At 52.3% G+C, this 21847-nt stretch overlaps 8 protein-coding genes across 8 annotated transcripts; 4 read left to right on the forward strand and 4 right to left on the reverse strand.

Annotated features, from left to right (window-relative positions):
• Positions 1-229: 229 nt before the first annotated feature.
• On the forward strand, positions 230-1436 carry BDP81DRAFT_176644 (PITH domain-containing protein). Its single transcript, XM_060582219.1, has 2 exons — positions 230-727; positions 1000-1436. The coding sequence occupies exons 1-2, from the start codon at positions 483-485 to the stop codon at positions 1412-1414; spliced, it is 660 nt and encodes a 219-aa protein (XP_060448005.1). The 5' UTR covers positions 230-482; the 3' UTR covers positions 1415-1436.
• Positions 1437-1669: 233 nt separating this feature from the next.
• BDP81DRAFT_458877 (uncharacterized protein) lies at positions 1670-2518 on the reverse strand (the record flags this gene model as incomplete). The annotated part of the gene is made up of 5 exons (XM_060593472.1): positions 1670-1884; positions 2062-2101; positions 2132-2229; positions 2278-2375; positions 2442-2518. The coding sequence occupies 5 exons, from the start codon at positions 2516-2518 to the stop codon at positions 1670-1672; spliced, it is 528 nt and encodes a 175-aa protein (XP_060448006.1).
• Positions 2519-3354: 836 nt separating this feature from the next.
• On the reverse strand, positions 3355-6035 carry BDP81DRAFT_447099 (uncharacterized protein; the record flags this gene model as incomplete). Its single annotated transcript, XM_060592143.1, has 6 exons — positions 3355-3707; positions 3766-4478; positions 4536-5018; positions 5085-5162; positions 5228-5797; positions 6007-6035. The coding sequence occupies 6 exons, from the start codon at positions 6033-6035 to the stop codon at positions 3355-3357; spliced, it is 2226 nt and encodes a 741-aa protein (XP_060448007.1).
• A 2628-nt stretch (positions 6036-8663) lies between these two features.
• On the forward strand, positions 8664-9755 carry BDP81DRAFT_420901 (uncharacterized protein). The gene has a single exon (XM_060589883.1). The coding sequence runs from the start codon at positions 8749-8751 to the stop codon at positions 9271-9273; it is 525 nt and encodes a 174-aa protein (XP_060448008.1). The 5' UTR covers positions 8664-8748; the 3' UTR covers positions 9274-9755.
• A 2985-nt stretch (positions 9756-12740) lies between these two features.
• On the forward strand, positions 12741-14767 carry BDP81DRAFT_458879 (fungal-specific transcription factor domain-containing protein; the record flags this gene model as incomplete). The annotated part of the gene is made up of 3 exons (XM_060593473.1): positions 12741-12780; positions 13329-13657; positions 13727-14767. The coding sequence occupies 3 exons, from the start codon at positions 12741-12743 to the stop codon at positions 14765-14767; spliced, it is 1410 nt and encodes a 469-aa protein (XP_060448009.1).
• A 423-nt stretch (positions 14768-15190) lies between these two features.
• On the forward strand, positions 15191-16796 carry BDP81DRAFT_512389 (uncharacterized protein; the record flags this gene model as incomplete). Its single annotated transcript, XM_060595795.1, has 4 exons — positions 15191-15245; positions 15293-15503; positions 15549-16175; positions 16229-16796. The coding sequence occupies 4 exons, from the start codon at positions 15191-15193 to the stop codon at positions 16794-16796; spliced, it is 1461 nt and encodes a 486-aa protein (XP_060448010.1).
• Positions 16797-16991: 195 nt separating this feature from the next.
• BDP81DRAFT_469523 (mitochondrial carrier domain-containing protein) lies at positions 16992-18771 on the reverse strand. The gene is made up of 7 exons (XM_060594526.1): positions 18561-18771; positions 18465-18502; positions 18357-18398; positions 18013-18260; positions 17745-17922; positions 17421-17675; positions 16992-17348 (listed from the first exon to the last, which is right to left on the reverse strand). Exons 1-7 carry the CDS (start codon positions 18622-18624, stop codon positions 17262-17264), a joined length of 912 nt encoding a protein of 303 aa, XP_060448011.1. The 5' UTR covers positions 18625-18771; the 3' UTR covers positions 16992-17261.
• Positions 18772-19078: 307 nt separating this feature from the next.
• Positions 19079-21829, reverse strand: BDP81DRAFT_420907 (RNA polymerase III subunit RPC82). The gene is made up of 4 exons (XM_060589884.1): positions 21491-21829; positions 21369-21431; positions 20498-21262; positions 19079-20443 (listed from the first exon to the last, which is right to left on the reverse strand). The coding sequence occupies exons 1-4, from the start codon at positions 21497-21499 to the stop codon at positions 19292-19294; spliced, it is 1989 nt and encodes a 662-aa protein (XP_060448012.1). The 5' UTR covers positions 21500-21829; the 3' UTR covers positions 19079-19291.
• Between the last annotated feature and the right edge of the window lie 18 nt (positions 21830-21847).

The following is a 21847-nucleotide window of genomic DNA, read 5'->3' on the forward strand; positions in this document are numbered from 1 at the left end:
CTCACACACTTTTCCAATCACTAGAAGACCCCGAGTCTTTACTGAACTCGTGATGTCGTGGTTTCCCTTGACGGCGCAGCAGCGGACCTCGACGTCGGAGGAAGGCGGGTTTAGAGCCAATCACGGAATCCGGCGCCGGAACCTTCTAGCTTGAAGTGGGGCCGTTTGCTCACTGCACTTCATCATTTGCAGGCATCATTAAGCAAACACAGAACGACTTACCTTTACTCACTTATCTTCGCATTTTTTGATACCCAAACGCGCCCTCACGGTAATACTTCACCGAGACCCCAACAGAGGAAGATCTTCACTCCGCTACGCATTCGACAATTGACCCAAAGTTATCTCACCCAAGAAAGAAGGACCCCTCACCAGCACCCAACAACCCCTTCAAAAAAACCCCCACCATCGTCACCACCAGTCAAGTCTCATCCGCAAATCACCAAGACCACCAAGGAACACCATAGCTCAAAATACACACAATGTCCCACTGCCACGACGAGCACCACGACCACGGCGGCCACGACGAGCACGACCACTCGGACGACATCACGCCCGCGCTGCAGCACTCGCTGTACGGCCACATCAACTTTGACGAGGTGACGGCCCTCAACGAAGCGCAGATTGGCAGCGCGCGGGCCGTCGTCAAGAAGACGTGGGCCGAGAGGCTCGACGCCGAGCCCGAGGTCGTGAGCGATGCCGATGAGCAGTTGTTGGTGAATGTTCCGTGAGTTTAACACCACACTTTTGATCTTTTTCTTCTTTTTCCGCGGGGGGGGTGGGGTTATGAAAAGACTTCAGACTGGACGTTGTTTTATTGAATGTCGTTTGGGTTCTGGTGGTTGTGAGAATTATGAAGTTGCTAAGCTTTTCAACTTGTGTTTTACTCATTCCGTCAATCTCATTCATGATATGTTCAAGGCCATGTATACACATACACATATCACCCCTGAACCATTATTTCTTCATTCTCAGACACCGCTAACACAAACCACCAAGCTTCACCGGCCAAGTCAAACTCCACGCCATCCTCCTCCGCACCTCAGACTCCCCTTCGGCGCCCCGCACCCTCAAAGTCTTCATCAACCGCGACGACCTCGACTTCTCCTCGGCGGAAGAAGCGTCGCCCACGCAGGAATTCGAGCTCTCCCGCACGGGACAGGTCCAAGAGATCCCCGTCAAGCGAAGCCTGTTTGGCCGCGTCCAGCGCCTGACGCTCTTCTTCGAGGACAATTTCGGTGACGGTGACGAGGACGAGACGAGGTTGTCCTACCTGGGGTTCAAGGGCGAGTGGATGCAGCTCGGACGAGCGCCGGCGAATATCCTGTACGAGGCGGCGGCGAACCCGAGTGATCATAAAGTCAAGGGGACGGGGATTAACGATGTCGGGAGCGGGATCGGGGGACGACAGTAGGAAAGTAACGAGTGACGACGGAGGTTGAGTTGAAGTGACTTTGTCATAGGTTAAGATGAGGCCAAAAGAAAAAGGAAAGGGGCATGTTTTCTGGTCCACAAAACGACACCCTAAATAGTATACCAATTGTCAAACACCATAACCTCACCGATGTCCCCTTCCAGCACCCAGAGAAGCAAAATTCTTCGCACCCAGCCTTCTTGCATCCGAGGACGAAAACCAAACAACCCCTCTCCCCCCCTCTCTTCAAGACCATCACCGCCTCCGCCTCACCATAGAAGCAACATCCCCATCCCCCTCCAAACTCTCATCCACAAACCCAAACCTCTCATACAGCGGCGCCCCGGCCTTACTAGCATCAACATACGCCGCGACCCCATCCTCATCCGCAAGCGCACACCCCCACGCAAGCAGCATTGACGCCGCGCCCCGGCGCTGGTAGTCGGGGTGCGTGACCAGCGTGTCGAGATCTGATTCCCGGATACCGAGTTAGCAAAACACAATTCTCACACATTCGAGTGAATCTCTGCCTCGGGGGAAATTCCCGGAAAAGCTACAGAGTGTTTTGGGAGAATTGTAGATGGATGTAGATCAAGGCGGGAGAAGCGAAACCCACAAACAGAAAAAAAACTAAAAAAAAAACTCACAATAATGCCTCTCCTCCCCCATAACCCGCCCCCTCTCCCCCTACTCCCTCTTAAAAAACAAATCACACACTTCGGAAGGCATATCCCCCGCCCAAGGGGGATACCGCCGACCCCTCTCGGCCGGCATACTCGTATCCCACTTGGCCCACGCCGCGATCCTCGGTCTGCCTCCTACTTCACCTCTCCCCCCTTCTTCACCTCCGGAAGCCGTCCCGCCCCTAGCGGCGCTGCTGCTCACATCAACAACCTCGACAAACCGCTGAAACGCCTTCTTCTCCCGCATATCCCCCCCATTCGCCTCATCCCACCACGCCCTCACGCCCGGCGTATCAGGCCACAGGCGACAAATCACCTCGTCGCCCTTGAACGCAGCAAATCACGTCTCCGTCAAGGCGGGGATATCGTCGAGTGTAGCTTCCTCCAATCTGAGGGTATTCTCCTTCTTCTTTTCCGTCATCGTCGTCGCCGCCGTCATTGTTTTTCTTTCCCTTTTGCCTTCTCTCGTCTGATTTGTTCCTTTCCGTTGCAAAAAAAAACTGTCCATGGTATGTTGGTTCTGGTTGGACGTTGTGATTTGAAAGGGGGTATTTCAACATTGTTCGACGCAACATACGGAGTATGATAAGAGAAAATAAGAGTGAAGATGCTTGCCAGGTAAACCCAGACGAATAGGCAGCAGAATTAAATGCGGGGTTCAATTCTTGTTGATCAGGGGCGGATAGGTAAGACGATCGAGACTTCAATGTGGTTCGTATTGGCCGCCTTAAGTCCCAAATCTCACTTTTCTATTCTCGTATTCCTAAACTGCTTATCAGTCTTGAATAACACTTTGAAGAACTATCTGATAAGTGGGTAATCTACAGGCACATCACATCCCATGCAAGCCAGACTTTTAACACATCCACGCGAGCGCGCCACAGTTTTTGGTCTATCCTCGTAGCATGATTGATTTCAATGATGCAGAAGTCGCTTGTAGTAGACACAATGTTTATGTACAGACACAATCCAATGAAAAAAGCTCCCGGTCAACTACAAAATACGCAAAAGTGCTCGCAAACGTTGGGTTCGGCGACCCTGACATCTCTGTTCTGAAACGCTTCTCTTAACCCAGCATGTCATCCTCGTTTTTTCCCCAGACCCGTCTCAAACGTTGAAAGGAAAAATCAACCCAGGCGCTCAACCGTTTCTTTACTATCCAGTCCGAGAGGCCTGCGACACCGAGGAGAAAGTTGCCGCCGTCTATATGCAAAAAACCGTCTAAACGTGTTGATTCTCTTGTGCGCCGATCCCGTCTCAATCATCCTGGTTACCCAGGGGAGCGTATCTACCGCTGCCGCTGCTGCTCTGGTCTCGTGTGCGACCGACAACTCTCGAGACCCATCCGCTAATGGTGCTGCTGGCCTCACCATCCTGGCCCTTGCCGTCGGGAATGTCGGGAGGGTCGAGAGACAGGCCAGGAATGGCGCTGTTGGCAGTAAAGTTGCCGGGCCGTCCCCGGTATTCGGATCCAATGGGCGATCCGGGCATGAGGGAGTCGTTCTCGCGGCCATGCAGAGATGGCGTCCCGATGACAGTGCTGGCGTCGCCAAAGAGCGAATCCATCTCCTCCAAGCGAACACCACAGGTTTCGGGGTAAATGAAGTACACTGCATAGGTTTATTAGCAATCAAAGTCCAGTCCGGGTACGAAGAGAAGGCAACTCACCAACGATGAAACTGACTGCACAGAAGAAGGCGTGCACCAGATACAACCGCCACTTGATCCACTCCTGCAGCAGAGGCGTCATTTCTCCGACAAGCCAGTTGAATGCCCAATTGGTTGCCGTCGACAAACTGGCACCCTTGGAACGAATGTTCAGGGGCAAGATCTCCGGAGGGTAGAGCCAAGGGATCGGGCCCCATGAGTATCCAAACGCCGCGTTGTAGATCATGACAAAGATGACGACCAGGGTGGGTGTGTACGTGATGTCGAGGTAGAGCCAGTACGAGATCATTGACAGCGAGACACACATGACAATGGCACCGCTCAGCAGGATTGGTCGGCGACCCCATCTGTCAACCAGGTACCACGGGGGGATGGTTGAGAGAAGGTAGGTAATACCGTTCACGCCAGCCATGAGGACGGCATCGTGACCAACCCAGCCTGCTTGTTCGAAAACGTACGGAGCGTAGTAGCTGATGACGTTGATACCATTGAGCTGAGCGAGACCCTGGGCCGACATTGCAATGAAGACACGGGTGCTGTACTTGCGGAACATCTCGGCGTATGTCCTCTCGCCCTCCTGGCGCTGGAGAAGTACGTTCATCTTAATTTCGCGGTACTCGTCTCGTGCCTTTTGGTTGTGGATATCACCCTTGCCGTAGAGGTTGGCAATGACAACGATACCCTCTTCGTCGTGGTCGTTGTCAAGGAGCCATCTGGTCACAAGTCAGGAAATCGCATACAAAAATATTCACGACACGCAGGAGACCAACCTTGGAGACTCCACAATGACCAAGCTTCCGAAGCCGAGAAGGGCTCCCATCACGCACTGCATCAGGAGAGGAATACGCCATGACATGTCACTTTCGATGAACCCGCAGAAGTAGTCAACCCAAACGGATGTAGTGTACCCGATGATGTTGCCGGAGAACTCAATGCAGGCAAGCTTTCCACGGTTGTGGGGGGGAGAGATCTCAGACTGGTAGACTGGGACGATGGTGGACAGAGCACCAACGCCCAGACCAGCAATGATTCTGCCCAACATCATCATGGGCATGCCGTTGGCCAATGTCTGCAAGGCACCACCAACGAAGAAGATCATGGAGCCATATAGAATAGTCTTGCGTCGGCCGATGATATCGCCAACCTTGCCAACGACCAGAGATGAGATAAAGGCACCAACTTCGAGGATAGCAACCATGGTACCAATCTCGGCCGACGAAGGCTGATGAAAGTAGTTACGGAAGTATACACCCCTGTGGAGCCCATCAATTAGCTGCGGCGATCAAAAAGGTGAGCAGACGGCAGGGCAGTGGACGTACGTGATAATGCCTGACATGACACCCTGATCATAGCCGAATAGGAAGACTCCCAAGGAGACGAAAATACTCGTGAAATAGCTGTTGGGCGCGTTGTCAGTCAAATGGAAGTCGCGATAAGGGTGTTTCGGAAGAGCAGGACGCACATCAGGGCCTTGCCAGTGAGGCCGTGAACAGAGGAACCGCCGGGCATGATGGCGCCGATGACTCGCTGCGCGCGGGTCGGACGAGGTTGGGCGATGTCGGGAACCTCGATTGCCTCCTTATTAACACCTCCACGACGGCTCTGTAAGGTGTCGCGACGGCTGGGAGACTCTTGTATGCGAACACGCTTCTTCTTGGAAGACTTGTGGGAGGGATGCCTCTTGTGAACGCCGGCTAGCAGCTCGTCATCAACGTCGCTGGGCAGCTGGGTGCGAAGGGGGTCTTCGTCGTCGATAAGGTCGGCGATGTCCCCAGTGTCGGTCCAGGAATCGGACTCGGAACCGAGAGAGTCCTCTGATGACGGGTGGCCGTGGTGATTGTGTTTGTCGTTGTCAAAGTTGTGGTGTTGACGGTGGGAGGAAGAGGATGTGTGGTGGTTGTGATCACGGTCACGGGGGTTGTGGTTGTCGTTGTCGTCGGGATCAGATGCTAGCAATGACGTCGCTTGTTCTTGCTGGTCTGGATGTGGCCGGGACTGTAGGGTCCGCAGTGGGATATTGGACGGGAGACGTCTACCGTTTGAAGAGGGAATCTTGGGCGGTTATGGGGCTGATTAGCGACAGCACCCTTCCGCTCTAAGAGGAATTGAAAAGGTTGGGGGGGGGGGTGGAAGTGAAAAGAATGTCTAAAAGACGACAACTGGCGGGCAGCGAGTCGAGTCGAGTCGGGTCGAAAGGTGACGGACGGATCGAATTGGTACTGGTGCTTTGGTGCGTGTTACTGGGCGCGGCGAGCAGGCCGAATCGGCATGTGTACTCTGTAAGGTGAGGTGAGGTAGCGTTGGATGACAGGCCAATCCACTCCCTGGTGCACCTCAGTGAGAAGAGACTGGTGGGACTGGGAAGGGGTAGCTATGCGGACGGGCGGGCTGACCGTGGGACCGCTGGACAGGTAGCTTCTCTGGCTGGCGCAGGTGCAGGTTGCTTGAGTGTGTGGTGGTCCCAATGTTGGATTTTGGGGAACCTGGGAAAAAGGGATTGGGGAGCAAACCGAGGCCTGCTATTGGTGCTGCTGTTACTGCTGGGGGGATGGGATTGGGCTGGAAAGGAAGGGGCGGGGGGGGATACCAGGCCAAGGCAAGCCGCAAGTGCCAGGCAGACAGGCTGGCAGGCGCGAGGCGAGACGAAGGGACAGGAAAATGGCTGGAGGGAGTGACTGAGAAACTGCAAGAGACAGGCGGCGCGAGTCCGGTACGGCAGCCTTGGTTGGGGCCTTTCCAAGAGTGGATGCCGTCGATGCAACCTGCTGCACAGTGACACACGGTCTTTCCAGGAAGCCTGTGAACTTGAGAAGACCAAGGAAACCCGATTGCTGGGGGGTGGGGGTCCACTTTCTTTCGGTTGTAGGTAGGTAGCTTGTGCGCTGAGCAGCAAATTGTGGATCACCGCCGACCGGTGCAAATAGCTGAGGACGGTAAAGTACCTTACTCTGTACTATCCTGATAGTAGGATTCAATTCCAGAGATCAGATTCCAGTCTCTGCCTTCTTCTCTTCCTCTTCTCGTTCAATGTCAATGTCTCTCAATACTTTCGAAAAGAGCGAGGGGACAAGATACAATGGAAGGACGGGATTGAAGTCCAGGAATCCTGGCTTGGGGCAAGTGCCTTCCTGCGATAGGTAGGTGCCGATGAGAAGCAGATGACCAGCCAGATGGGAGCCAACCTTGTTCCTTCAGGCTTCCCGTATCCTTTCGGTACAGGGTGCAGCTGGCCAAGGGGGCGAAAAGACGACAGGCCGTACGCAGTAGCGCACGAGTCCACCTGAATGATGCTTCTACGCAACGGTGCAGCAAAGGCGATGCCGCGATGGGGAAAACGGGATGCAGAGAGGCAGAGAGGCAGAGAGAGCTTTGCAAAGTCCACGCCGTTGTCCGATTTTCTCCTAGGGTATGGATAGCGCCTAACGGGTTTGAGGCAGTTTGCCCAGTAGCGCAGATCTATCTGACCCTTTGCGGCCTGCCTTGGCACAGAGTCCCGTCGATACAGCACGCAGCAGTACCGAGCAGATAGATGAATTGATTGAAGGGGGCTGGGAATGCGCGAACCAGTGCCGATGACGAAGTCGATGAAGAATGTGGGATTGGTTTGCTGCTAAGGCGGCTACCCGCTTGGACGGTACGATACGGTAGGTAGGTATGCTAGGTAAGGTACCTCAAGAACCAGGGACAGAAGAGTAGAAAGAGCAGATGAAAATGGCAAGCATAAAGCGAGAGGGTCAACAATCGGTCATGCGGCCGAGTATCAAGTCGAGTCGTGGGTTGTGTCTTGCTTGTGTCGAACAAAAGGAGTGTGTCAGGTGGTCTGGGTGAAGTATCTGTGCCGGGTTGCGAAGGCTCAGGTCGAGGATGGGTTGGAGGTTGAATGAAAGGTGGTTGAGCTTGTGAGCCTCCTTTGGGGGAACGCGTAGGACACCTTGGACAGGACGGGCACAAGACCTCCTTTTCTTCCGGCTGGACGGGCCAGCAAGAGACAGATTTCTGTCCTCAGTCCTGCCGCCCCTGAAATGAGGATTATCCGGCTCTGGCGCAGGGGTTCTGGGAGCCAAGGGAAGGGCATCTAGGAACTCTACGGACGGGACGGGCTGTCCAATGCGATTGCCAGATGGACAGATTACACAAATTACCTCCTTCTCACTTCTCACTGCTCAGAGGCTGAGGAAGCCACTATGGATCTATGGATCTCTGGTCCTGCCGCGTCGTATGCGTATGAAAAACTATGGGAACTGAGGGAGGCTCAGAGAAATTGAGGGACCACTCAACCCCAGACCTGAACCTTCCCTCACTGGAGATTCTATTTCTAATTCCGCCATCCGGCCCCACGTCTTGCAGACACAACTTCACACAATCCGTCCTCGGCCGCGTTATCCATCCCATACTATGACACTACACGCTCGGCACGCTGCTCTTGGCCCTATCAATTAAGGCAATTTACGTATTCTCTTACATTTGTTATCCTCAACGTGAGTCCAGTCCGATACCTATCTACTTCCTTGACTTCGAATGAATGACCACGCACGTGAAACCGTTTGCTGACTCGATTTGTGGGCCAGTCCCTTGGTCTCGAGGGAAGGGATCATCGGCGTGTCGTCGGGCTTCCGGACCATACGAGACCGCCCCCAAATCTTGCCTTTTGCAACCAATCCCGTATGCCGACAGACGACAGCCGTGCTGGGTGATCACTGTTGCATCCGTCGAATTGAGGCCCGTCTACGGCCACAGAGTCCACAGAGTGCAGACCACAGAGTATCAATCGGGAATATCCTTTCCATGAGGCTTTTCTGCCGTTGACGATCGTCCCGGCCCCGGTCCAACTGTCCGCCGGTGCGGTTCGCACACCCTCATGGATCTGGGCTGTCGTGCCTTTTTCGTTCCCGGGCGCTATGCCGCTGCCGTGTTCCAGCACAGGCGTTTCGCAATGTGCATCTAACGGTTCCGTGAGGGTACACGGCCCCGTTTTTGACGACGATGCCGAAAACCGTCACAGGCAAAGGGGCTCCACAACGGTGCTTTCCCTTTGAGCCTACGGCTACGAAGTACGTATACCGCACCTGCCCTTCGCTGCAATCAAAACATCGACGTCATTTCTTCAGGACCCATTCGAGATGCAATAGGGTTCATCCTGCCACCACCGCCTTTACCCCAGACAATGCAACCACAAACCCTCTGCGCAACGTGCACGCCGTGACAACCCTCGCTAACCTCGGATCTGGGCAAATGCCCCCCCCAAAAAAAGAATTCAGATTCCGGGTCGCACTGGGACATGCTCCAACCTTTTTGTGGCCACCTGACACATTGTTGCATGGACTGATCGACGAGTCAAAAGTCGCAGGCACGCACGCACGCGACAGCAGACAACAATGCAGGTCTATTCCACGACCGCTCGACCGACGATACTGGCACTGTCTTGAGAAAGACCCTGAAAAACGAACAACTTCCAGGTTTAGGCCACTGTCCTGCCCTCCACTTAGTGAACACTGCAGGTCCACATAGGTCCCGAGAACCAAAGCTGCCACGCTGCGTCCATGGCTCACGACACGAAGGGCCTCGTTTTCCGCTGATCCATCTTCATGCTTGGAAGTCTGCATTGGAAGAGCGGGGATGATTCCTTTCTTTCACGGTTACCCAACCCCCCCAGTCCACTCCCCCGCGCCTGGGTCTCTCACGAGTCGCGCCCGATCAAGACCCCAAGACCCCAAGACCCCGAGACCCTTTACATGGCGGAGGAGGGGAAGCAACTTGAATCGTTGACTAAGACACTGGAGAAATAACCGTTCGATTCCCGCCGAAAGTGCAGGTAGTTTGTAATGTGGGCGACGTGGGGGAACAGTGACATGAGACTTTGGACGTGTGAATATAGCTTGTTAGTCAACTTGCTGTATGAGTACATACTACAACAGATGATTCTGCATACCCAGTACCAATACAACTGTAGAGATGGTTTCCGCGAAAAGTAGGTAGACTGCAATTTCCACGTCAATTAAGTTATGCTACTCCGTACATGTACAACTGTTCTTCCGTTGGCAACATAACGTACCTTAAGCAGGGCCATACCTGGGATACAACAAACGCTCGTTGCTTCCCACTTACTTACTATCAACACCCTACTGTGACTGTAGTACCAGATCAACAAGAAAAAACCAAGAAGCGTATTCCCAAAAAGACCACAGTGATCTTCTCACCGCAATTTGAAAGCATGTTTAGAAAGATATCACATGTGGGTCCGGTAGGCCGGGGTTGGAGCCTGCCCATGGAAGATCAAGAACCGGCAAAGTGGAGACGCATCGTGAGATTGTTCGTGGTGGGGCGCCAAACCACGACCACAAGTTCACGTTCACGACACCATAGATTGTCTTCAGTCGTAGTGCCACGTGTGGCTTTGTCCATTACTGCCATCCAATACCGCTTGCCCCGGGACGATGGCGGGTATATATATACGACCCCCTTCGTAAAGAGATATTCGCAAAGGGTGATCTATTCTACGTCCTTATGTTGCCCAGAATAAGTAGAAGATCAAAGAGGGACAATCTCACTTGAAGGAATCAAGCCACTCCTTACGATATACGTATTCCATTCAATTTCGTTTTGTGATACCTTCGTTTTGTGATCCGTTAGAGTGTTTGGGCTTATGTCTTGAAACTACCGACTACAAGCCAAAATAGTCATCAACACCACGCATGTGAGTTCGTGGATACGAGATGTTCCTATCGCAATAGAAGTAAAACAAGGGATGGATTCAGTCAACAGCGCCCAGGCCAATGGCTCAGTTGTATATCATCTAATAAGCTGGCCCCTTCTGACCAGATCCCCTTTTCCTTCTTCGCACAGAACTAGAACCACGAGATTGCGCTTCCTGGTCATCCTCGTGGTCCCGCTGAGCAACGCTTACCCATCTATGATACCTGTACCAATAGTTCTCCATCGCTAAAGCACGACACAACGTTCACTTTCATACTTCATCGACGGACGTGTCTTTATCAAGTCTTTCGACAAATGACCAACCTCCGTCGGCTCTAATCTCCGCCCGCTCCTGGGTTCAACTCCAATTCTCGCTTTGACATTGCCAGGCACCTTGCTCAATGATGAATCGACGCTCTTCTCGGCAAGCTCAACTCTCGCCGTGTTCTTCATCATCTTCGCACTAGGGCTGGGCGGGACACCGCTTGATTTGGATGCCGTCTTTCTCCTTCGCCGTGTTTTCATCTTATAAGTTGCCCAAAGTCTCCAACCGCCTTCTTCCTGAAAATGGCACTCCAATAGTTCAGGTCCTCGAGGTCATGAAGAAGCTGCAATTTGAGTAAGAAAAAGAGATGGCAGAGAGTGGTGGCAATTATCGCGTCTTTGTTGTCCATGTCGTACCGTTCCGTGAATACGCCCTCTTCGCGATATATCTGCGCCTGGGGCGTATTGGATCGGTACAATATACGTGCTTCCTATATAATGCAGTCTATGTTTATGATTAACATGGAAGTAATTGTAAAAAATTAATTTTTAAAAAAGCGTTTATCACGGAGATGGCACAAACCATCTCAAACTTCCTGAACTTTTCTTTAGCCATGGTAACTTCTGTGCCGGGAGATGGAACCAAAGACCAAGAAACATACAGAATATTCCCCAAGAACATCAGCGTGATCTGCCCACCGCAATTATAAAGATTGTTTAAAAAGCAATTACATGAGGTCGTAAGGGCCGGGGGTTGGAGCTCAAGCAGCAAAGTGGGGAATCATCGTGAGATTGCACATGGTGGAGCACAACCTCAAAAACACCACCAAAATTCAACCAAAAAACATACAACACCAGGTATTCGCTGGTCGTCACCGACCCAACTACTAATCCGGCCCTCATTGGCTTGTCTATGGGAGAGCGGACGGGATCCCGAATTTTCCAATGGGTATGGTCGTATGTGATGGTTTGATGAGAGTGAGCTGCTCATGTTTGGAGGGATGGCGAGGGAGTGGTGTCTTGAGGGAGATTTAGGTGGCTGTGAACAACTCAAGATGGGCTTTATAAGCGTTTAAATGTTTGACTAATGTAGCCAACGCTGGAAATCGCCTGGTTCTTGTAACATATCCGGCTCTGGCTTCCTGACTTACGCTCTCTCTGAACCTTCATATATTCCCCATTAGAGAGTTCAAGAAGACTGATCAGAAATACTTTGCCTTTGTAAACGGCTTTTGTTCGAACTACCTCAATCTACCTTGTGAAGACTGAGATACTATATTGTTACTTTCTAGAAATGCATGGCCAGCAACTTCGCTTACCAAATAGGCAAGACTCAGGTGCTGGGAGACTGCGGTTTACCAGCCTTTCGGTCGTAGCCCAAGGCTTCGGGCACACTAGATCTATGTAGAAATTTGAATTTCAGAGCTATCAGCCATTTTCAACGGATCAAAAAGGTGGTAGAAATTACAAGTGTGGCTCAGGCCTTCAGCTCAGCGTGGGTGATATGGGTGAGCGTGACGTTGTACTCATATCAAGTCTTCGGCTCTTAAAGACCATAAGTTCTACAACTGTGCACAACCATGTAACAAAATCTGAATTCAACTAGAGGACGCAACTCCTAGGAGGAAAGAAAAGGTCCAGCTTGTAAGTCCCACACTTTGTCGAACTGTCTCTCTAACAAGCTCATGCTTACAGTCAAGCATCGTATATTAACGAAGTCAAGAGCCACCTCACCTTAACAGCATCACTCGAATTATTTATAATTGCAATATAATTGTCGTGTAAAGGAATGCACGAGTCTTTTGAGTGTCTACAATTGTCATGTGTTGAAATGGCCAATACCTTTATCTTTCTTATCTTGGTCGGAGGCGGTTCCGCACTACGGCACCAGACCGTTCCGTCCAAGTTCCGAGAGAGCGGGGAACCCGATAACACAAGCCGGCAACCAACATCACTCCAGGATAGACTGGAACAATTAACCAAGGTTCGATTTGAGATGTAAGGTTGTTTGAATAACGATGAACCAATCCGTTCGGAATAAGAAAGAAAAGTCTAGAAGTGAGTAATCACCCGCGCCCTCTTACACCGACTGTGATGGTCCCCCAACTAACAAACTACCGCGCTTCTATCAGGTGGTTATCTCGTGTGTAAGCGACGGGTGAGTTCGATTATGAGCTGGCATTTCCATCGAAAGCTCTAGAAAGCCAATTCTAATGTGGAGTTGTAAATGAAAGCGAGTCAAGTGCGACGAGCAAGAGCCGAGCTGTCAGAGATGTATCAAGATTGGGACCGAGTGCCCCGGTTACAAGCGACCTGTGAAATGGTCCACCAAGTATGAGAAGACCAGCGTCTCTGAGCACACCCCGATCAAGCCTTGCAGCCGCACTCCGACCAGGTCGGTTCCAAGTGTCCAGAGACTCTCTAAGAATGCAGAGCATCCAACCTCGCTAGTATCTGAACATCTTCAAGGCGTGCCTCGTCCCGCTGAGACTGGAGACCTCGACACAGTCATGGTACCGGGCGCTTTGAAGGGCATCGGAACGATCACGCCATTCAGGACTATTCGGGAGAGGTATCGGCGCTATTGCATTATTACTTTTCTACAGTCTGCCATGTGCTTTCCTCGTTCGATTCGCTACACAACCCGTTCCGCTCGGAGGTGCCCAGGTTATTCAACCAGTCACCATTGCTGCTCTACTGCGTGTTGAGCATGTCCGCCGCACACCTCTATCCGAACGAAGAGTCAAAGGTTGTTGACGTTCCGTTACAACTCCAGACCAAGGCCATTTCATATTTAGCTGGACAGCTACCCACGCCACCACATACAAATGGCTTAGAAGTGTCCATCTATCGTGCGCCAAAAGTAGACAAAGTAGTCGGAGCTGATATCAAAGATGATGTGCTTCTGGGAACCATTATACTGGGAATGATATCGGTATGTTTCTCACACTCCCTAGCTTCATTTCATTTCCCCGCGGCCTATGAATTAATGGAGTTACAATAGGCCTGGCACGACGTATCCTCCACGGGGTTAATGCATCTCCGCGGATCAAGGGAACTCTTCAAAGCCTGGATGTCATCCAGCCATCTGGACACCACCACACAGAGATTGATGAGCGGGACGCAAAACTTTGTGGTCTCGTCAATGGTGTACTGGGAAGCCATGAGCTCCTTCATCACAGATCAAGACCCCAACGCTCTGTCCTATCCGGACGCATTCTGCCACCACCATCCGCCACGTTCTCTACAGACGCGCCCGTGTCCCTGGACTGGCGTGGAGACAGTCACATTCATATACCTGGCGAAAACGGCGACACTGGTGAGGAGGCTTAGAGCTCTGGGTCGTTTGGGCCTGTGCGGAAGGGGTGAAGATGTTCGGAATACGTCGTACTCGGATCTTTTACAACGAGCCGTGAATTTGAAAGAAGAGATCTCGATGCTCGAAACCCCAGATGTGGGCTCAGTCACGGACAGCGGGGATATCTTTACGCCTCCAGGCCATCTCATCACGATGGAGCAATGTTACCGAATGGCGGCTCTGCTTGAGTTGTACAGGGCATTTCCCGAGCTTTCGGAAACACAACTTTCTCGGGGCTACGCTGGGCTTGATGCAGTTGCAAAGGCGGGTGGGCAAGTGGAAGGAATTTCCAATCTTGCTTTGACAATTCTCCGGACCATGGAAGAGATACCCGTCACCTCTGGTACCGTTTCGACGCAACTACTACCTCTCATCATCGCCGGGAGCGTTCTCGGCCCGGAATCGGGAGAGGATACTACAAGTGAAGGATTTGAGTTCATGTGCACTGCGGGAACTGCGGCAGAGGTTGCAGGATGGAGGGATTTTGTTCGAATGCGCACCCGTTGGCTTTACCAACTGATTCGACTGAAGCCTGTGAGGCACGGGTTGCTCATATTGGAAGAAGTTTGGGCGTGCTTGGATGAAACAAATGACGCGAATCGCGCTGATGATACCAAACCGGACAACAAAAGTTGCCATTGGATTGATGCCATGGAGGAAAAGGGACTAGAGACAATGCTGGGTTAAAGCTACAGCAAGCATGGCACGATTAAGACTTGGGGACACACAGACTTTACCAGACATTGGTGTCAAAAGGAGCAGAGTGAGCAGAGAATCACTCAACGAGGGTCATTCAAAAAAGAATCAGGGCTATCAGCGAGTTCGGAGAACTCGGCAGATAGATGCCCATCCGCGTACGCGCTTCAGGATGTGGTAGCACACCTCGCACTTTTTGTCCCAATTAGGAAATATGTGTCCCCACTCGTAGTCGACGATGATAACAGAGACAGGCGTGGTGAACATGGACATAAATAGACTCTGTTTTTCCAGAAGGCTTTGGGCATTAGTTTTACTTCTTTTCACTCTCTGCTCCGAGAATTCTTTGTTGGAGTTTGTCGCAGGTTTGATATTTGCTTCGAAACCCCGGCGTACTTCTTACACACCATCATCATGCCTTCAACTCGAGACGGCTACCTCTATGGCTACCTCTGGACTCCGTCCGGAGGTAAACGATCGGTCTGTCCACGAAGGCCGTAATTGATTCTACCCCAGAGTCTCTCATCACCAAAACGTACGACGTAGTCGTGGTTGGAAGTGGCTTCGCCGGCCTCATTGCCGCGCGCAATCTCAGCCATGACTCTGGCGTCCGAGTTCTTCTCTTGGAAGGCCGAGATCGTATAGGAGGGAGAACATGGACGGCAAATGCGCTAGGCCAAGATTTTGAGATGGGTGGGACTTGGGTACACTGGAAAGTCTTCTCAACGTTTTTGCCAAATATGACGAAGGCCAACTAACTAGAGCGTCGCAGGCACCAACCCCACGTCTTTACAGAAATCCATCGATACAGATTGCAGTCCAACCTGAAGACGTCTTCGGGGACAGCTGCCGTGGAGAACACGCTCTACACACCCAAAGATTCGAAGCCTGGGCTGGTCGATACATTCGCTACCAACACAGCTGTCCAAAATGTCGCGGATGCCTTCTTCTCAATTGACGGTCTATCCAGCCGCGAATTGATGCCGTATCCCCATGACCCATTCCGCCTACCTGCGGCTTGGATAAAGTACGATCATCTCTCCGCCAAGGATCGCCTCGATCAGCTCCTCGACATCAGCCAGCATGACAAGGACGTATTTGACGCCATGATCAGCTCCTTCGGCGCGGTCCCCAGCAGCGAGTGCGGTTTCACCGAAGTTCTCCGCTGGTATGCCCTGGGAGGCCACTCCATGGCGGGAACCTTTGAGCTTGCTGGGATGTATAAGCTCGGTGGCGGCGGGATGACTTCACTGGCCCGGGCAATTCTGGATGACTACCGCGGGCATGTGTTGTTTGACACCGTGGTTGAAAAGGTAGAGCAGCAAGGATTGACTGTCGTGGTGTCCACGAAGGACGGACAACGGTTCGAGGCCAAATACTGTATCTCAACTCTTCCCTTGTGAGTACTCTCTACTAAACTCGAGTACTTGAGATGCTGACGACATAACCAAGGAACTGTCTCTCAGACGTAACCTTCATGCCACCACTTTCACCGCTCAGGATGGAAGCCATCCGGGCAGGCCACATTAACAAGGGAAGCAAAGTTCATTTCCGGCTTGCGAAGCCTGAGCCGGGATGGTTCTCCATGGCGAATGGATACGGGACTTCACCGTGGTGCTTTGCATTTTCAGACCACAACGGCACCACTGACAAAGCAGACCCTGGCAACTTTTGCATCGGATTTGGTTACGGCGCGCACCACATCGATCCGAAGGCGTCTGCTGAGATTATTACGACGTTTCAAAACAACATCAAACCGGGAGCCGAGGTAACAGCTTACCTGACCCACGACTGGGCTAACGATAGCCTCGCCAAAGGCACTTGGAGTTGCTGGGGGCCCAACTCAATGACCAAGTGGCTCAAGGAGCTACAAAGACCGGAAGGAAGGATTCATTTCGCAAGTGCTGATTGGGCTGAGGGATGGCGAGGGTTTGTTGATGGGGCAATCGAGCGAGGGACTGCCATGGGACGGGAGATCGAGACGTTGCTTTCGGAAGACAACGTTGCCGCGAAGCTATAGTGACTAAATGTATTTCAGCGCTGCTATAAATGTTTACATCTACTTATCGAGTGTGTCATAGAGGTCCTCAAGCTAAGCTATGCCTAGCAATAAAGCGCCCACGGACAGCTTTGACAAGCAAGGTGCATGCTGTTCTAGGTTTAATAGTCACATATCCAAGATTCAACAGCTATTAATTTTCCCGGCAGAGAGGCATTGACTTTGATATGTATCTTTATTAATAACAGAGGCGATTTTTCTCATCAAGATGAACCCTACTTTGTTGTACATTAACCGGCCTGCAAACCAACCTTCTTTTTTGGGCAGCTGCTAGGCCTCGCTTTCTCATCTTTGTCTATACCCTTTCGTCGAGTCTTCGTCATGTCCAACGATCTATCGGGCTCAGTTCCGAGACTCCACGTTCTACCCATCCAACGCCGTTGCTTTTTTTTTTGCGAACTTCTAGGCTCCTTTTTTCGTCTTCATTTATTTCTTAAGCATGCCGTCGAAGGCGGGAATGAGGGTCTGTGCAAGCCAGAATGAGAAGACCAGCTTGGGTCCAGTCATGAGGAGCTAAAAGGGGAAATAGAGTGTCAGCGAATGATCTATATGTGCAGAGGAAGGGGAGCTGCTGGCTAGTCTCACCTTGGGAACCAGACCCTTGAAGAAAGCGGTGGCACCCTCGTTCTTCATCATGTTGGAGATGATTCTGAAACCACTTTCGGGGTTCTCAAAGTTGCGGTTCTGGATACGGGTCTTGATGACGTCGAGAGGAGCGGAGACAAGGAGGGAGGCGGAGGCACCGGCGATGGAGGCGATGAAGTTCTGGAACCACGAGGCCTTGTTGTAGTCGTCGAGCTTGAAGAGGTACTCCTTTGTGAAGGCGGAACCACCGAAGAGCTGTTGATGAGAGAGAGGCACAGGTTAGTCACTGCCATGGACCCCAAAATGAGGATGGAATGCGCTTACAGCGAAAGAACCAGGAGCGTTACGGGCAGCGGTCCAGCCCCAGCCTCTGTACAGGCCGAAGCCCTCGTCGGCAACGATTCTGAAGACGCCACGGCCGCGGAAGGCCTCGGGGTTTGTCTGTCTCTTGATCTTGAGGACGTCGAGGGGAAGGAGGACGATTTCTCCGATACCGATCAAACTGTCAAGTCGCGCGTCAGAATATCATGGACCCCACAGATCTCGGTTTCCGAGCTCGCGCAAGGGGACAGAAGAAAGAAAAAAAACTCACCTGCCGGCGGTGGAGTGCATGATAGCCTTGCCAGTCTTCTTGCCGAAAGCGCGCTCAAAGTCCTCGCCGTAGTTCTTGGCCAACAGGTCCCTGGCGATGGGCTGACCGCCATACTTGTATATTCTCTGGAGGACCTTGTAGCCGGCGGCGTATCCCAGACCGGGGAAGAGCGAAACGAACTTGCGGCCCGCTGTCGCGGTAGCCGTGTCCCTGAAGATGACCTTGTTGAGCTGCTCGGTGCCGGAGATCTTGATCGTGGAAACGTGTTAGCTTTCTCGGGGCGTCATGTCGTTGGAGGTTTGCGGAAGGAAAGGCAAGGGAGGGGGTAGCTCGGTTTGGCGTACCTTGGTCTGGTTGCTCATCAAGCGCTTCGCAATGGTGTCGACCTGAGCTTCTTATTAGCTTCTTTTCCCGCAGCCCATTCAATAATCGTAGCTCTTCGCGGCACTCACGGGGTGGAAGACGGCCAATTCAGCGATACCAGCGGAGCCTACAAAACGTCAGCGCGCCGAAGCTTCATGCGCAGGCGCAAGAAAGAGGGAGCATACCGGAGCCCAGGAGTCGCGCGGTGTTCGACTCCTTCTCCCGTCCAGTACCAGCAGTCGGAGACATCTTGATAGGAATCTGCGATAAAGTGCGAAGGGGAAACTACGAATTCCCAATTGAACAGGAGCAAAAAAGGCGGGTTCCAGAGGGTCGGACTGTCGTCAGGTCGTGGGGGGGCACGGATATCAGGAGCAGCTGCAAAAGAGGAGGGTGATTCAAAGTTTTGGAGTCGACAGCTGGGAAATTTTTACTCAACCAGCTTAACTTTTGCTGACCCTGCAGGGACAGGGCCCCCTGGACCGCCGAGCACCGGGAAGTGGAGCCTAGCACGGCAGGGATTGGTTCGCCGCGCCGAAGCAGCTATTACCTACCGACCGGTACGCTAGCTCCAACCGTTCTCGGCCGATCGGGCTGAATTCCGGCTCGGGTTATAGATATGGCTTCATTTGATGCGATCTGTAGACCGTACATTCTCTAAATCATCTCAAGTTAGATCCGTATAACTGAGTACCAGCTGCGGCGAGATAGAGAATCGCCACACTATTTCAGCAAGTTTGGGAAAATTGTGTTCGATGTTGAGACACCGTTGCTGGAATTAGCGACGCTTCCTTTTGATTTTGGGTATCTATCATCCTTTCCCCCTCCCCAATTTTGAGCCATTTCGCCCAATAGCTCCTTGCATATGGCCACGGTGGTGGCACTTGAGACGCTTTGTACGGTTCTATGCCTCAGTCTAATAGTCTCTGAAGACTCCCACTAGTTCGTCCAGTCTCATGACATGGGCGAGAAGTTTGCTCTGCAACTCCAGGTACTTGCTGTACTTGCTGTAGTGTTCGGCAGTCATGACCTCTTCCTCCTTGCCCTTTACGTCCCTTCTCTCGACGAATGACAGAATGTTGCGTTCTCGGTACCGATGCACTTCTAGGTTTTGGAGGCATCGAAGTACTGCTTTGTAGTAGTCGTCGACCAGCTGCGCTTCGGTCCTTTCAATGTCGAAGAACCAGAAGAACATTGTCCGCGTTGCTGTTCGACTGGCATCTCTGGGAACCTCCTGAACATCAACGAAGCCGGCCATCTGCATGGCAAGCATTTTGCCCTGAACCTCTCCCTTCTTCATGAGAGCGAGGGATGGGAGCATTTTTTCGTCCAACTTGCCCTTCTCTCGCATAATTCGAGTCAAACGTAGTCCATGCCGACCGAATGACTGTTCGATGACGGCATCGACCTCTGTCTGTTTGAATCCCTCGATCAATGGCTTGAAATCGACGGTCCACTGACCTCGACCTAGACTGCCACAGTGTCGCAAGAAGCCTTGTCGGCTTTCAGATAAAAGCAGCAAATGCTGCCGCATTTGATCGATACGGCTAGCGCCCGAAACGGGCCCGTCCTCGAATCTGACCTCGCGGGACCCAGAAGCTGTCCGTGGTCCCTCATCTTGGGAATCATCCGAATCACCTGTGCCGTTCATCTGGGGACGAGCAGAAGCCCTCGGAGCCATTGGAGGTTCGTAGTCAGAGTCGTCGGAATCGTACATGGGCTGGCCTGGCTTGTCTCTGACCTTCTCGGCACTGCGAGAGTCAATCTGGTCTGCAGAAGCCTTTCCAACTCCATGAGAGACATCAATGGAGTCGTCGAGGTTTTCGAGTATTTCCAGACTGGTCACAGCGACTTGGCGTGAGTTCGAGCCTGGACCGTCTGCGTCGTTATCAGAGTCGATTCTCGGATCCAACTGACAGCGGGGCACCTGTTGCGTCAACAGCCGTAGAGCCGTGTGGTATACAAGGCCGGTGACTTCTCCAAAAGCATCGGCTGCGTACTGGGCTAGTTTCTGGTTTCGCAGCTCAACGAGACACTTTTCGGTGTTGACTTTGAGAACGATGTGCGACTAGACTATGTGGTTAGCCAGGCAAGAAGGGATCTCATGCAGATGAAGACTCACGTCGAGCTCAGGTACATCGTCATCATCATCATCCCAGTCTGCAGATTGGCTTCGTCCTTTGCCCTTGCCATTTGCGAGCTTCCTCCGCTTGGTCGGAAACATATTGCCTCGTCCGAGTTGTCGCTTCAACTTTTTGCTCTCGTCGCGTGCCTCTCGGAGTCTTTTCGAAACTTCTGTTTGCATGAGTTCTTTGTTCCGGGCTGTCGCTCGCTCGCCAGGGGCCGTTTTGGTGACCTCCTCTTCGATTTCGCGGTAAACGTCTTCAGGGTTTCTGAACGTCTTGGGCCCGACCTGATCAACGATTTCCGCCACGATCAGACGATTCAAGACAGCATGAAGCTCCTGAGCCGAATGCGACGGCCCATGCCCGTTGACCTTTGCTTTAGAGCCGTTGCCATTGACATGACCGTTCGTCGCATGGTCACCGTTGAGACCTGCCCCGTTCCTCCCCTCGAAAGCCTGCAAGAGATCCGATACCCTGGCGTGGCCGAGCTGCATAATAGTTTGTACAATCTCCTGCTCCGCGGGACCAAATTCGGTGCCGACCATCTCGATTATCTTTCCAGCTCGGATAATGTTATAACACCCATCGGGATTCGCTTCATATGTGCCGATCTTGTTGTTGGAGTCGGACTCGTGGTAAATGAGGCTCTGCTGAACGAGGAGGGCTAGGCCATGGCGCAGCTGCCGCGGAGTAAGACCTGTGGTCTGGATAAGTTGAGCAATGGTAGACCTGCCCTTGCTAAATAGTACAGCCAGGATTCGCTGGAACAAGAGCACTCGTCAGTATGGCCTTTTGAGGGTACATAACGCCTGAAAGATGCGATTGTGTTGCGCCGTCTTAGACATGGAGATTGTGTATAGAACCTACTGCAGGTAGCTCGCCGCATATGTCGTTGACGAGGTGAGCGCAGAGCTCCGCGCCATGCTTGGTCTGGCGGAGGAGTTAGAGAGATGGCCATTTCAGCTTGATCAGCGCGATGCGAAACATACCACCAACATCGCGAAACTTGGATTCAGGAATCAATCGACTCTAGAGATCCTCTCAATATCCCTAGAGCTGCCACACAAGCTACCGAGAAGTCATTGAGATAATAAAGTGCCGTGTGCTGGGTATTGAACAAAGCACTTGGCCACGGATGATTTTGTCGCAATGAGGGTCGCGCTCTTCAAGTGGTGGAGGGACTGAAATAAAAGTATGGAACTTTTTTTCTGAGCGGCGGGCCACCTAAGGCGGGGTGGGGGACAAAGTCGATGGAAAGCGCCGAGTCACCGACAGAGTCATGGAGGCTGGAGCTCCAGGTGGATGAAAGGCGTGGCTAGAACCTCTTGAGGTGCAGTGCCAAAAAC

Source organism: Colletotrichum phormii (genome assembly GCF_030913505.1).
Source record: "Colletotrichum phormii strain CBS 102054 chromosome Unknown BDP81scaffold_5, whole genome shotgun sequence".
In the NCBI taxonomy this organism is placed as follows: Eukaryota; Fungi; Ascomycota; class Sordariomycetes; order Glomerellales; family Glomerellaceae; genus Colletotrichum; species Colletotrichum phormii.